At 36.4% G+C, this 15,528-nt stretch overlaps 3 protein-coding genes across 3 annotated transcripts in view; all 3 read right to left on the bottom strand.

Moving 5' to 3' along the window:
* Positions 1–985: 985 nt before the first annotated feature.
* Positions 986–3,590, bottom strand: LOC107658045 (caveolin-2-like). The gene is made up of 4 exons (XM_016446446.1): positions 3,522–3,590; positions 3,221–3,298; positions 2,052–2,239; positions 986–1,136 (listed from the first exon to the last, which is right to left on the bottom strand). Exons 1-4 carry the CDS (start codon positions 3,588–3,590, stop codon positions 986–988), a joined length of 486 nt encoding a protein of 161 aa, XP_016301932.1.
* Positions 3,591–10,699: 7,109 nt separating this feature from the next.
* On the bottom strand, positions 10,700–12,422 carry LOC107658083 (probable G-protein coupled receptor). Its single transcript, XM_016446516.1, has one exon. The coding sequence runs from the start codon at positions 12,335–12,337 to the stop codon at positions 11,051–11,053; it is 1,287 nt and encodes a 428-aa protein (XP_016302002.1). The 5' UTR covers positions 12,338–12,422; the 3' UTR covers positions 10,700–11,050.
* Positions 12,423–14,832: 2,410 nt separating this feature from the next.
* Positions 14,833–15,528, bottom strand: part of LOC107658076 (poly [ADP-ribose] polymerase 3-like) — a 4,787-nt gene continuing 4,091 nt past the window's right edge. The window contains 2 exon segments of the mRNA XM_016446504.1: positions 14,833–15,228; positions 15,351–15,494. Of these exon segments, the coding sequence (XP_016301990.1) occupies positions 15,053–15,228; positions 15,351–15,494 (320 nt within the window). The 3' untranslated portion in view covers positions 14,833–15,052.

The raw sequence follows: 15,528 nt of genomic DNA, 5'->3' as shown, positions 1-15,528 counted from the left end.
GACCATATGACAGCTTAAAATGTTATCTGATCGCATGAAAAAAATATACAAGACAAACTAAAAAATGTTGTCAATGAAATAAAATAATTATTTATTTCAAATAAAATGACGTTTTTTAAGAATTAAAAATAATCTGATTTTGGACAATTTACCCCGCGTTACTTTGTGCCCCGCGCTCCCCTAAATCACCTTTTGAAAGTAATTTGACACTTCAAATGAAGATTTATCTATTACATTGTTATGCCAGTAGGTGGCGAAAAGGGGCTGTTAAAATGTATTTGTCTTTTAACCATACAAGAGATTCGTTCAAGAATGCTGATCCATCCAGTAATGAAACAAGTACAGCTTGAGTGAGCCATTTAATCATTAATTCATAAATTACATGTGATTTTGTTTAGTTGTCTAATGTTTTTTCTTCAGAATCATGAGAGAACCACAACTTCCATTGGGGGAAAAAAAAAATACAAAAAAAAATGTATCCAGAATCATGCAGTTCTATTTTGCACACAAACAGCTCTTAAAGAGTCCAGTTTTTATGTATCCTGTTGATTTTCAATGGTAGTCAATGTTCATGGTATTCAGCTCCAATAAATGGTTTGCAAAAAAGAGACACAGGATAAATGTTTGATATCATTATTTAATCACATTGGAATCGAAACTGGGAATCGAAACGAATCGGAATCGATAAGCAGAATCGGAATCGGAATTGATAAAATTCAAACAATACCCAACCCTAATTACAAGTGATCAGTACGACTCTATTTATATTGCCAAGATTGGGTACTCCAGACCATACTTCGGCATGATGAAAATGATGAAATGAGAAAAACCACCTCAATTTAAACAAGCAGGTTTCAAATATGCTGCAACTGCATATCCAAAATCAAATGCAACCGAAGAGACATTTACATGTATATGATGTACATGATATAATTTTCAGAATTCCCTTGCCTTTCAAAGCTAATTCTTTAGTTCTGAAATGCGGTTAATATTTTTCCAGACTGATTCTGATGAATCCACAGCACTTTCCAAAACTTCTGAAGAAGGGGAAGATTGCAATGTTCAGCACATTATGCCAGACCACCTTTATCCAGTGCAAGTTTATGACCAAGAGCTGCACACTGGGAACTATCAGCCTAAATAAGGAGATAAGGCAGATAAGTCTTCATTAGCTTTCTGGTTTTCTTTTAGTCTTCAATCCAGTTTTGACACAGCTGAATACATTTTCTTGGCTGTGCTTTGGTGTCAGATAAGCCTTTGTGGCAAATATAATGATTTACTTGACAAACCATACAATTTTGAGTGCACTTGGCAATTACTTCTCCTGGAAAAATCACATCATAGGTGATGTTCCACAAGGCTCTTAAAACCCAGACCCACATGTTTTAAATTAAAATTAACAGACAATGTACCAGCTTTGTCTATGTTAAACGACAGAGGGAGGTATAGCAGTCACCTGAAATGATCTGTCACTTGTGTAAGTGTGTTAATGGCCTTAAACTTTTTAAACAAAACAGTACCTAGTGTTAGAACACATTCAAAAGGGGAAAAACATCATGCACCCTGAAAGCTGTTATAGATGAGGTTTAATTTTTGACAGGCTTAAAAGACAAGGGCGGAAATGTTACTATAGTAACTATTGATTAAAATACTGTGTTTATCTGTGTTATTTTCTTTTGCTTATATGTGCACAGGCAATACTTGACAATGAGGTTTTACATTAACATGAGCCCATGAACTATCACAAATATTTTTCACAGTATTAAGGTTTATTTATTTACATAAAAATATGTTAACACTTTCAATAATAATATTAATAATAATACATTTTAATTTTAAAAAATTACATGGAGAAATAAGGATTAAATAAGGTTAATAAATACTGTATTGTTTACTGCGAGTTCACGTTAACTATTGTGTTTACAACCTACTACTCTTAACAAAACGTTAATGCAATATAATGGAATATATAATGGTATAACTAGTTTTATAACTGATTTTGTCACATTGTGGCTTTATTGGGATTTACTGTTCACTCACACGTGACTCACCAAATATGTAGACAGCTGAGGACAGCAAAGAGAAGGCCTGCAGTCAGAGCCACGGGCACCGCGAGCAGCAGGGAAACGATGCGGTAAAACCAGAGTCGAGACACTTCAAACAGAGCATGACTCCACAGCCACACCTTATCAAAGCTTCTCACTGAAGCAGGCTCCGCTAGCACATCCTCAAAGGTCACCTGAGTAGACACATCATCAGAAAAGCTATTTTTAGGCCGCCATAGCTTTGGACCTTTTACTCGTCCTACCAACTTGTTGATAACGGATTACTCTGAGTGAATTAAAATCGGTGTCTTTGTCTTTACAAGACCTGCAATACCGTTGTTTAACATAAGAGGGCATTGTAGCATTACTAACGTTGTAGCGCCCACTATTCGTTGTACCGTCGATTCAGATGTAAGACTGTAACAGCAACTCACCACAGGCTGATTTAAGAAACAGCAATACGGAAAAACATTTAGGTAAGGGTCAAGTATGTAATTACGATAGATTTTAATTGAAAAATTAAAGTTGTCCCATTTATACTGGGGCAAGTTGACATGTTTTTGTAGTCTATATTGAAGTTTTATTCAAATGGCATTGTTCAATAGCTTTCAGTCAAGAATTCATACTGCATACAGTGCAAACAGGTACAAACTGAATGTTCAAAAACCCCACCAATGTGTAATGGTGACAAAATGTGACAGACACACACACACATGTTGTGTTTCCATGTTTTATAGGGACATTCCATAGGCGTAATGGTTTTTATACTGTACAAACTGTATGTGCTATTGCCCTACACCAACCCTACCCCTAAACCTACCCCTTACAGGAAACTTTGTGCATTTTTACTTTCTCAAAAAAGCTAATTCTGTATGATTTATAAGCTTGTTTCCTCATGGGGACCTCAAAAATGTCCCCACAAGGTCAAAATTTACTAGTATTACTATCCTTGTGGGTACATTTGGTCCCCATAACGTGATAAATACCAGGTACACACACACACATAAATTCAGCACATGGCTGAGGTTAGTATTCTGTCTAAACAGAGAAAAAAAAGTCTAAATGGGACCACCATCAGTCTGGAGAAGCCTCTCTTTTAGTACATATATAAATATCTGTAAGCCTGAAAAGAGCAGCAAGACATTAGTCTGCACTGTGTTGATTGTATGACTCGCCTTAAGACACTTGTTGATTCCATTTGGGTCCCTGTCCTTGATGAGAGCCTTTGTGTTACTGTGAGGAGCCAATGAATCCTGTCCTTTTGTTTGTGCTTCTGTAACACCAGGAGCCGGTAGCCAGTGCAAGGAGATAAAGAGAGGTGTAACATGGGCTCTTTTGGGCTCGTTGAAGACCAGTCGTACCGCTGCATTCTGAATCATTTGTAGAGGTTTGATTGTGCTTTTGTGCAAATTTGTGCAAAGATTGTGCAAATTAATCATTTGGATTAATTTCACGCTGATCCAAGAGTGAAGACACCTCCTCCTCCTCCTCCTCATTTATCTCCATGTCTATTGAGATTTCCTTCAGAGGTGCTCCCTGGTCCATTGTGTGCAGTAGCATGAGTGTGTGTTTGTGTGATTGTTTTAAAGGCTTCCTGTGGACATACTGAGAACAAGATTGCAAAGCATCTTCCCAATAAGAGATGAAATCACTTACACCAAGATGGGACATAACAGAAATATTTGTGCAGCCTCATCACAGTCTGATTTACTAGATTTAGCATGTGGCAGAGGTTAGTTAATTGACTTCGGAAGAAATGGTGGAATGGCTGAGTAAGGAGAGTTGGATGGGTAAATATTTTCCATTGAATGAGTATGTTGACTTCGTTTGTATTGTACAATGGCTCTGGAAAAGTGTTTGAACACTGTAATAAAATATGTAGTCACATGTAATAAAATATATGAATTTCATTGCATGGATAAAATATTTTCTATACATAAATGTAATCAATTTCTAATAAATGTGTTTAAGTAAATAATGTTCAACTTGGTATTTTTTATCTAAGGCAATGAAATTCATACATGTCTAAGTGTGGAATAAAGGAATAGTTCACCCCAAAATGAAAATTTGCTAAATGAATTAGTCAGGCTATCCAAGATGTAGATGAGTTTATTTTGTCATCAGAACAGATTTGGAGAAATTTGGCATTACATCACTTGCTCACTAATGGATGCCATCAGAATGGGAATTCAAACAACTGATAAAAACATCACAATAATCCAGACAACTCCAGTCCATCACTTAATGTCTTGTGAAGTGAAAAGCTGCATGTTTATGAGAAACAAATCCAGGTGTTTTAACTTTAGGCCATCACTTCTGGACAAAATATGTATCCACAATTCATAATAATGCTTCCTCCAATGAAAAATCCATTCCCTGTTGTCCTCTCACATTAAAATCCACCGACATATTTCTCTCCAGATTCAAAGATGTCTTTAATGATGGAACCGCTTCTTTCAAATGGAAGTAGGCGGGTGCTGAGCCTGTGGCTGTTCTATATGCAAGCATCAATGTCTTGAACTTGATTCGAGCCGCGACCGGTAGCCAGTGCAAGGAGATAAAGAGAGGTGTAACATGGGCTCTTTTGGGCTCGTTGAAGACCAGTCGTACCGCTGCATTCTGAATCATTTGTAGAGGTTTGATTGTGCTTTTGTGCAAATTTGTGCAAAGATTGTGCAAATTAATCATTTGGATTAATTTCACGCTGATCCAAGAGTGAAGACACCTCCTCCTCCTCCTCCTCATTTATCTCCATGTCTATTGAGATTTCCTTCAGAGGTGCTCCCTGGTCCATTGTGTGCAGTAGCATGAGTGTGTGTTTGTGTGATTGTTTTAAAGGCTTCCTGTGGACATACTGAGAACAAGATTGCAAAGCATCTTCCCAATAAGAGATGAAATCACTTACACCAAGATGGGACATAACAGAAATATTTGTGCAGCCTCATCACAGTCTGATTTACTAGATTTAGCATGTGGCAGAGGTTAGTTAATTGACTTCGGAAGAAATGGTGGAATGGCTGAGTAAGGAGAGTTGGATGGGTAAATATTTTCCATTGAATGAGTATGTTGACTTCGTTTGTATTGTACAATGGCTCTGGAAAAGTGTTTGAACACTGTAATAAAATATGTAGTCACATGTAATAAAATATATGAATTTCATTGCATGGATAAAATATTTTCTATACATAAATGTAATCAATTTCTAATAAATGTGTTTAAGTAAATAATGTTCAACTTGGTATTTTTTATCTAAGGCAATGAAATTCATACATGTCTAAGTGTGGAATAAAGGAATAGTTCACCCCAAAATGAAAATTTGCTAAATGAATTAGTCAGGCTATCCAAGATGTAGATGAGTTTATTTTGTCATCAGAACAGATTTGGAGAAATTTGGCATTACATCACTTGCTCACTAATGGATGCCATCAGAATGGGAATTCAAACAACTGATAAAAACATCACAATAATCCAGACAACTCCAGTCCATCACTTAATGTCTTGTGAAGTGAAAAGCTGCATGTTTATGAGAAACAAATCCAGGTGTTTTAACTTTAGGCCATCACTTCTGGACAAAATATGTATCCACAATTCATAATAATGCTTCCTCCAATGAAAAATCCATTCCCTGTTGTCCTCTCACATTAAAATCCACCGACATATTTCTTTAGAACTGTTTTCACTTGTAAACAGTGCTTGATCTGTGCATATTTCTCTCCTGATTCAGATGAGATAACTTTTTTTTTTTTACTTGAGAAAGCAATATTATGTACAGAGGACTTGTATTTTAGCCAAAAACAATGGTTTAAAGTTAAAAATGGCTTGATGAATTTGTTTATTATAACCATGCAGCTGGAGTCATGTGGATTTCTTGTGGATTACACATCACATTACTGTGATGTTTTATCAGCTATTTTGACTCGTTCTGATGGCACTCAATCACTGCAGAGGATCCACTGGGGAGCAAGTGATGTAATGCTAAAAGTGATGTAATGCTAAAATGTTTCAAATCTGAGTAAATTTTCATTTCTGGATGAATTATTCCTTTAAGTGTTTAAATACTTTTTGTGGCCACTGTATGTTGATTCCTGTGGCATTGACTGGAGACAGATTAACAGTGTGACACCTAAAGCAAATAAAGGGAGGTGCATATAGAAGAAAAGTGTGAAGGAGAGGGGAAATGAAAGGTCACTGCCTACAAAATAAGGAGTGTGGTGTCCTTGTTGTTCTGGGCCTGGGAGTGAAGGACGCATCTATGTTGAGGAGTAAAGGTCAGTCCACTGGAGGAACCTCATCCTCATCCTTATTGTGAAAGCAGCCTCTGTGGATTTTAGGAACATCTGCATTTTCCAACTTTTAAAGCCATTAAGAGATCATCTTCCAGAGCCTCCTATTAATAACCACTGTCAGCCTTGACTGTCTGCGAGAGGACATTTTTTCATCTGAGAGCTGGAACATTGTTAATCTCCTGACTGTCCGTCCAGAGAATCATATGTGCTAGGATAGAAGATGATGAATTTACTTCCAAAAAATCCTGAATTCTATGATACTTATCAATATTATGTACCTTGTCTCAGAAATTCATTTTTTCTAATACAGAGACACTCTTCAGATAATCACACTGATTAGGTTCAAAATGTTTGTGTTACAAGACTAATTCCCCATACGGCTCAGCCTGAAAACATCTGGCTTCTGAAAATGAAGGATTCAAGTCTATTCTGCCATTGATGCAGGCTGTGTATGATTCACAATTGAATTTAGAATGCCTTTTGAATGCTAAATAAATTAATGAATTCAAAATGACATAGCAGAATTGCAGAATTATACTTTGAATTTGTACTTATATTACTCATTTTTATTTTATCTTAAAAGAACATTTCATTTCCTAGAATGCGTGATGTTTAGATCACATGATGGGTTATGATCTTACCATGGAGAAAAAAAGACTGGTATGACTTGATTCTTCATCTCTTGTGAGTGCACATTACTTTTTTTAATGTGGGGAAAAACCTTCATCTTTTCACCTCTAAAAAGAACACTTAAGTGGCTGTTCTTGCACATTTTGTTGTGTAAACCAGTATTCTTCCTGTTATTCCAATTGAAATTCAAATTGAACTATTACATTAAATTTCCAACTTTGAAAGGATTAAAAGCCAATTGTTAAATTCCGAATTTTCCTCAATGCTGCTTCATAGTGTTTGACTTTAAATATTTTAGATGCTTCTTTGTGAAGCCTATGCATCCATAGTAAATAGATCAATTACAATTTGTCTGCTCTATCAGCAATTTAATAAAAGTTTAGCACTATAAGCACTCTCTGCTGTTCATATTTTCATTAATACAGTGAAAAACATAGAACACAACAGACAGATCATGTGGATTCCCTTGGTGCATTGGTGTCAAAAAGGCAATCACATTGAGATCATGGCATCAAAACCCTCTTTTGCCACTAAATTGATGTAATAAACTCCCATCCCACTAGCTTAAGTGGATTTCAACAGCAGGATTCGGAGTGCTGTGTTCTGACATTCACACCTGCCCCTCCAGATGTTGCTGCAATTATGAATCATTCCATTCCAGATTTGCCCACCCAAAACCTCGTTTGAACCAACAGCTTCAAACAAAATTGCATCCAAACTGCTCAGTTGTTAGGTGGCGCATGCAGGTATCATATCCTCTGTCCTCATTGCATACAAAAGAACTAAAAACATAATAAACAACTGGAAATAATCAAATAAATATTAATTTTGACAGCTTTTGAGTGTTTAAAAACATGGCCGACCCAGGCACAATGAGGTAATAAGGGGAGTTTGATTATTGATTATTCCTAAACACCAAGAGAGCTAACAATAAGAGTTAAGTCTGCTGAAACTTCTGCTCTTCCTAGCTTGGTGTAGCACCTGAAACTCTGCATATTCTTTCATAAGATCCCATTGTTAAAGGAACACGCCACTATTTTTGAAAATAGGCTCATTTTCCAACTCCCCTAGAGTTAAACGGTTGAGTTTTACCGTTTTCGAATCCATTCAGCCGATCTCCAGGTCTAGCGGTAGCACTTTTAGCTGCAGCTTAGCATAGATCATTGAATCTGATTGGACTGTTAGCATCTCGCTCAAAAATAACCAAAGAGTTTCGATATTTTTCCTGTTACCTAGCTGGGGACTATTTTCAGGCGCTGTGTAATATCATTGCGCCTGCTGCACCCATGGTACGGCAGCAAAGTTCCTTGATTATTACGCTGGAATGAGAGTATAGTTCCTAGCCATATAGGCCTAGAAAATCGCAACTTTTCATTTTCCGTCGGTCTTAGTGCACGATGTAACTACAGAAGGGTCAAGTTTTAAATAGGAAAAATATCGAAATTCTTTGGTCATTTTTGAGCGAGATGCTAACGGTCTAATCAGATTCAATGATCTATGCTAAAAGCTGCAGCTAAAAGTGCTACCGCCAGACCCAGAGATCGGCTGAATGGATTCGAAAACGGTAAAACTCAACTGTTTAACTCTAGTGGAGTTGGAAAATGAGCCTATTTTCAAAAATAGTGGCGTGTTCTTTTAAAAGCAACTGACGTTTATATTAAAAATGTCCCTAGCATTTATATAATAGTCTATTTAATTATACTAGTATATTTATAATAGATCAAAACATATTGTCACTTTGATGTTTTATGTCATTGAAATAATAACATACAGTAAAAATCCTTAAAATCCAAAAATTTCATAGGACACCGCTCATTTCATATGCTACATTTACTTGGAGATTTTAAAGGCATAAAATGGTACATTTAATTCTAAAGGTCAGAAAGAGGGTAGAATGGTCAATTTTGACCATTTTTTGGTGCAAAACACGTTACAAACAACATAAGTGGGAAAAAGGGGGCAAAATAATACATTAATTAATTTGCCAAAAATTAGTGATATGACCCTTTCACATTTTTGGTGTTATTCAGATTACAATTTTATTAAAGCATTTGGTCGTCTGTAACCCACACAATGTTTACAGCAGGTCTTCATCGCTTTATTATTTTGTCCATAGTTCAGGGGGTGGAGTTTGTTGCAGTTCATCTGACCATGATTTCCCCCCTCTTTAATCAATTTCCTTTAATCTTCACCTCAACATGTCTAAATCCTTTCAGGTTCTATTTTTGCCTGGCCTTGTTTTGATCATGACAGGGACACTCAAGTTTATGAATCCCTAATCAAGCCCCACATGTACCTACCTCTCACTCTCTCACTCTCACTCTCTCTCTGCCCCTCCCCCTCAGTTTCTGACTCTCTATCTCTCCTCATGCATGGCTCGTGGTTTCATTGTTTGATGTGACAGATCAGGTCACTCTCTATTGAATCACTGATGAGAAAGACCTGTTTTGAACCACAAACTAATCCGCAGCAAGAATACATCATGCTAGCTTTAGAGAATATGGCTTCATTCAGTCTATTCCTTCACATACAGCGGTACTTGCACTGACTTGGATCTTCATAATGACTTCAAAAGGCATTGAGCTCTCTGATTTCATGCCTGAATCTGCCAAAAATATGTTAATGCCATATTTTACCCTAAAATAAAAAATAAATAAATATTTTGCTTAAAGAAAGTGAAGACATTTTTTTTTTAATTTTGACAGTATCATGATTATGCACATTTTCCTATCCGAATCTCATTACAATAATGTGAGAAAATAATTCTAACAATATTAACATTGTAAAGTTTTTAAAATCATTGTAGTATTTGTTGTGCTGGCTGTAATTTATACTGAAGTAGATAAAAAAATGTGTACTGCACTGTAATGGCAATGAGAATCACTACTGAGAATAAAACATAAATATATATATTTATTTTTTTTGCTTATTTATAGGGGTGAAATGTGACCTGAAGCACTTTTATTTGTATACGCAGTTCCTTCACACCCCTGTCATTTACACACACCAGCAAACAGACCTGTTATGTTTACTAAACTAAAGCATTGAATATACTGTACAGCCCAAGTTACATAATTAAAACAAATTCAACATCTAGTCTGCAATATGAACCGGTAAAAAGGTCATTGTTCCTGTTTGCTAAAACAAGCAAGCTGGCTCCTGATTTTTTCCCTCTGTTTGTTAAAGTTGTACACAAAAAGGCAAAAGACCATAAAATTACAGCACGTTATCTCATTCTGCACACTTGCATTGCATGGTAATGATTTCTAGTACACTGCTCTCAAAGGTTACATTAACAGTCTACATCTCAAACTATAGGTAATATCTTCCTATACATAATAGTCATATAAAACAGGTATTACCATATAGTGCAGCTTATAAAAATAGCTAGCCTGAAACCCTTTATTTCAGCCAATCTGCTAGGACGATACTCAAAGGCGCCCTGTTGCTATGCAAGTCTCTGTCTCATCACATTTCCATGGTTACAGGGCAACATGGAATTAGTAACGAACATCAGAGCTCCCTCAGATACACGAAGAAGGTTATTTTCATCAAACCAAACTGAATTAGGCCTGGTAATGTAACTTGTGGAGCGAGAAACTTCCTATAAAGTGAGCCATTAAAGTACATTTCAAATGCTAGAAATATGGTTTTATTATTTTCACCAAAATAATATATATAATATTTTTTATAATTTATATTTGCGTCATGATAGTATCAATACAGGCACCATTATGAGTCAAGACTTAATAGTAATTATTGAGTATGAGTGTTGATATTATGAAACGAATGAATAATGACTGAGAGTAATTCTCAGTTAACTAAACAATTTATCAGATATAAATGAATATGCAACAAAAGTTGTGAAATTTGATATTTAACCTTATCATAAATACTTATTGTTGCCACTGATCTATGGGGACCATAACAACAAATTATGGATACATAGATTACACTGGTCCAAAGAGCATTTAGATCTGATTTTGCATGGATTTAACATTGAATGAATGCCCTTCTTATTAAAAACAAAACTTCATAAGGCTTGATTTGGCTAGTGGCATCTGAGCCGTTACTGACATGTTTTCCTAGTCATTCCTCAGGAATCTGGCCAGGTAACCTGGCACCCTGGTCCACAGAATTCCTCGGACTGGAATTGCCACAATTGGGCCTGGTGGTCTCAGCTGTGCTGCTGGTCCTCTGCAGAAACTGAAGAAAGTTTTCCTGGATGGAACCTTCGTGACTGGAGGCTCGAAGTTCAACGGGTCTACGGGCACAACATTTTCTCAGTTTTATCAGTTCCTCACGGATCTGTCGGTTTAGAAGACCATAGAAGAATGGATTCACAGCAAACGAGGAGTATGCTAGCCATGTGACGGCTTCTTCGATGTCCCCTGGGCTTTGAAGTGGAGTGGTGATGGACATGTGAAGGTGGAAACTGAAGTACGGGAGCCAGCAGATAAGAAACTGGCCTACAATGACAACCAGGGTGATAGCAGCCTTTCCTCCCCCAAAAACTCGCTCAGGAGACAATCTCTGGGGGAGGCTGCGAGTGGTGGTGATGATAGTGGTCTGACTGTTAATGGAATCCGAGCGACGCTTAGGCTGGTTGGCTGTCCAGGTGGGCATCGGTGCGTGCTGACGGGCTGCCGTTCGTGCGACCTTGTATACATTGCAATATACGGCAAAAATCACAACAGAGGGAACCAAGAAGCAAAGCACGCTGAAGAGAATAGCAAAAACCTTCCTGAGACGGCTGTGGCTCCAGTGTAAAGAGCAGTGGGCCGCTGCAATGGAGCTCTGATTTCCATACGCTGGCCAACCAAGAAGCGTAACCAATGCCAGCAGGATGGATTTGACCCAAATGAAGACCATAACACCAAGCGCCAGGTTTAGAGTCATCTTTACCTCATATCGCATAGGATGGACAATGTAGTAATAGCGTTCAATACTGATCGCTGTCACAGTAAGAATAGAGGCACAGATGAGAAACACATTTAGAAAGATGTATACTTGGCACTCCAGAACAGTAAATGCTACAGTGCTGAAGAACGGAGAACTAGATACTATCCCGAGAGGCATCAGCAATATAGCACAAAGCAGGTCAACTGCACAAAGATGACACACAAACACATATTTTTTCATGTGAGGAGCTCGGGCAATGGCCACCATGACTCCGCTGTTGCCCAGTAGGGCTGCCAGGTTAAGGGTCACCATGCAAAACAGCCCAACAAGATCCTTAATCTGGGATTCTGAGTGGATGACCTCCTCCATGCTGGGAGGGGTAGGCTTGCTTGTGCTCCGCTGGCCGGCCGTGTCATTTGGAGTTGTGTGATTGGTCAGGAAACCCAGCATCAGACCAGGCATGGCTTTCTCCATGCTTCACGGGTTTGAGATGGAACCAAGCTTCTCCATGCTTAAATGTTGTTCTCTCTTCTGTGTGTCAAGCATTTGTGTTGAGACCATCTCTAAGAAGAAATGAAAAGATCTATTAAAACTGTATTTCATGTGATGTCATATGTCACACCTCCAATTTAAAGTATCTATGTATCTATCTATAGATATAATTACATTAATTCATTTAACATGCGCATTTATACATACATATATATATATATATATATATATATATATACATACAACCAAAGTGTATCACGATCCCTTAAAAGTATTATCATCCAGGAAAGCCCCGGCTCCAAGGAGCGAAGTTCATACAGGTGTCCCTATGCTGCCCTTTCCATCTAACAAAATCCAGGTGAAGTAGAAACGATATGGTCCCACCTGCTCTTCCTGTTTCCAGTGGTGGTGATCAGTATTCACACCACTCAGGCCGGTGTCCGTCAGGATGCTCTTCCACACTGTGTCCGGTGCTGTGAAGGGCTGTGACTGTCACACATTGTGTCTCTGTGATTTTTTTTCTTCCTCTTTCAAACAGACACATACTCTGTCCTCCAGAGAGGCAGCCATCCCCTGGGTCCTACTGCACACCATTAAACAAGAAGATATTTTAATGGTCCATTGTAGCTTGACCAAACCATTCCTTCATTCATTCATTTAGCACTTGTGAGGATGATGCATGCTCTTAGTTAGAATGACATTTTTCAAATATATTGGCATTCACACAAAAACAAATGCATCAACATATTATTTATTGTTTTGTCATGGAACCTAATTATTACCTAATTAATTTGTTAATAATTTTTTATTCATTCATTCATTTAGTGAATTTTGTAACCCTACGTGTATGCTATATCTTATAGAAGATATCCTGGATCATTCAAAAAATCATTAAAAAAAAAAATCAATGTTTGGATTTATTTATTTATCTACGTTCTTACAGAAAGAAAGACCATATTTTGTAATAGTCATTGGTATTTAGTTGATTTTTCAGTTAGTTTATTATACATGGTCAGTTTCAGCAAATTTTCAAAGCAGAGAGAAGACATTGATTCCTCTCTGCGGCTGCTTGTTATTCCATATGTTGGGGAGACAATCTGCCCCAAAAACACATTAATGTAAAAACCAAGTAGGTTGGAAATGTGTATATTTATACAATATGAAGTAAACAGAATGTAAACACAAATAGTTTTCTAAATTCTGCAACATAGTTTACAAATGTTTGGTTCATGTATGCTTACTAGAAATTGAAATCTCTATGTCAAAATGTTAAAAAGTGCATTTGGATTAAAAGGTTATTCAATATGCAGGCATGTCTATAAAGCAGTATAATGCTGCATAATTCTATATGTTGTATTAAGTAGGCATATGTGATGAATGTGAGCTAAGGCCATCATTGTAGTGCTGTCCACTTCATCTTAATATACTGAGTGATTATAAATGATCATATAAAGTCTAGTAAAGGATTCATTCATATAACAAAAATCTAACTAAAACCATTGTAAACCGTTTTACTGATTGCATTGATACAGAGCTGTGGATCTCATGGAATAGAATCATAGATAGATGTATAAAAATGTAGTTTGAAAAGTGACATCTACTGGTCATGAGGAGAACACAACAGTGCAAGTACATAATTATTTATATAATATAATTATTTATGTTCAGATTAACCCACATTAACATTTACAATACAACTTCAAACAACTCCAAAGCTCACCATAACATATCAGAAAAAACAAAAAAACAACGGACATATATCTATTGTCTTTGTAGTGCAATATAATTGTATAAAGAGATTTAAACAAATGTTTGATAAAGCCAAACATCTGACTAAACAAAAATGTCTATAAAGGGCTATATTAGCATTATACATCCTTCATAACTCGTGCTTGTCAGCAATGTTTGAGCAGCTTGCATGCACATAACTGCATGAATTAGAGTAAATTCAACTTGAATAAGGAACAACTGAAAGAAATATTAATTTTAGAAAAAATATAATTTTAAAGAAATTATGATTAATTATGGCTTTAATTAGACAATTTGGCTTTAATCATACTTTAGAAGTATTTTGTTAAATACTCTTATTCTGTATAAAATAAGAGTATTTAATTTCGGGGGAAAAAATCCAAATAAGCTTTCAAATAAAAATCTTTAATCGCTCTTAATTTTGGCCCTTTTAAATTTTTGTTATTTTTATCAAATTGAACATTGATTCAGCATTTTTTTTTTCTCCAAATGTTTAAAAGTGAACATATACTTTTTTATGACAGTACAGAAGCCTGCAGTTATGTTTCTAATATGAATAACATGTCAGTTACAGAAGAGTAATGATAGGAAGACATTCAAACCTCACTCAGAGAGATTGGCAAAATGAGCAAACATACTGTAAGTTTACAGTACATAATAAAGATGTAATGTAGTGATTAAATATTTATTAGACTTTCCGACTCAATAAATAGAGGTACCGTCAAATTAACATTGCTGAACTGTATTACTACAACACAAAAATCACAATTTAGCATTCAACTTAACAAAATAACAATAGTGTTGTTAATAATAACAATATTATTATTAAATAACAATGATTATAACTAAATATTCAATGCTTTATAAGGGTGAAACCACGTAACAGAAGTGACATTTATAAGTGGCCATATATGTATAACTGTATAGTTCCAGGTTTTCAAATCAGCTCTAGTAACCGAACTTCAATTCCAGGAGGTATCGAATGCGACACTGCCTTTCCTCATAGACGAGGTACTCACTGTTGAAGAAGGAACTTCCCTGGTACTGCTGTTGTTTTATAGCTTTTCCCTGAGGAACTGCCACCTTTTTACCATCAAACTCAATGAAGACATCTTTTGAAGGATCTGAACAAGAAAAGAAAAAATAAAGAGATTTAAGACATTGTCAACGAGCTAATGTTATGCAGAATTTAACATACTGTACATGCATAAAAAGAGAAATGAGGAATGATTGCATCTGGAAAAACCTGGTTCATGGCTTTCGCGTGCAACTACGCTGTCATAGCCAGCGGGAGCCTTCCTTAGGCTGGGATAATCCTGTGTGATGGTGTACTCTTTTCCCAAAGCAACTTCATTTAGAAACATGATGCCAGTGTTGTTGGATGGATGCACTGAAAACACAAAAAAAAAAAAAAAAAAAAAAAT

The sequence above is a fragment of the Sinocyclocheilus anshuiensis genome, unplaced genomic scaffold (genome assembly GCF_001515605.1).
Source record: "Sinocyclocheilus anshuiensis isolate Anshui unplaced genomic scaffold, SAMN03320099.WGS_v1.1 scaffold2171, whole genome shotgun sequence".
NCBI classification, from domain to species: Eukaryota; Metazoa; Chordata; class Actinopteri; order Cypriniformes; family Cyprinidae; genus Sinocyclocheilus; species Sinocyclocheilus anshuiensis.
The sequence above is the reverse complement of the archived record's forward strand: the minus strand, read 5'-3'. Positions and strand labels throughout refer to the sequence as shown.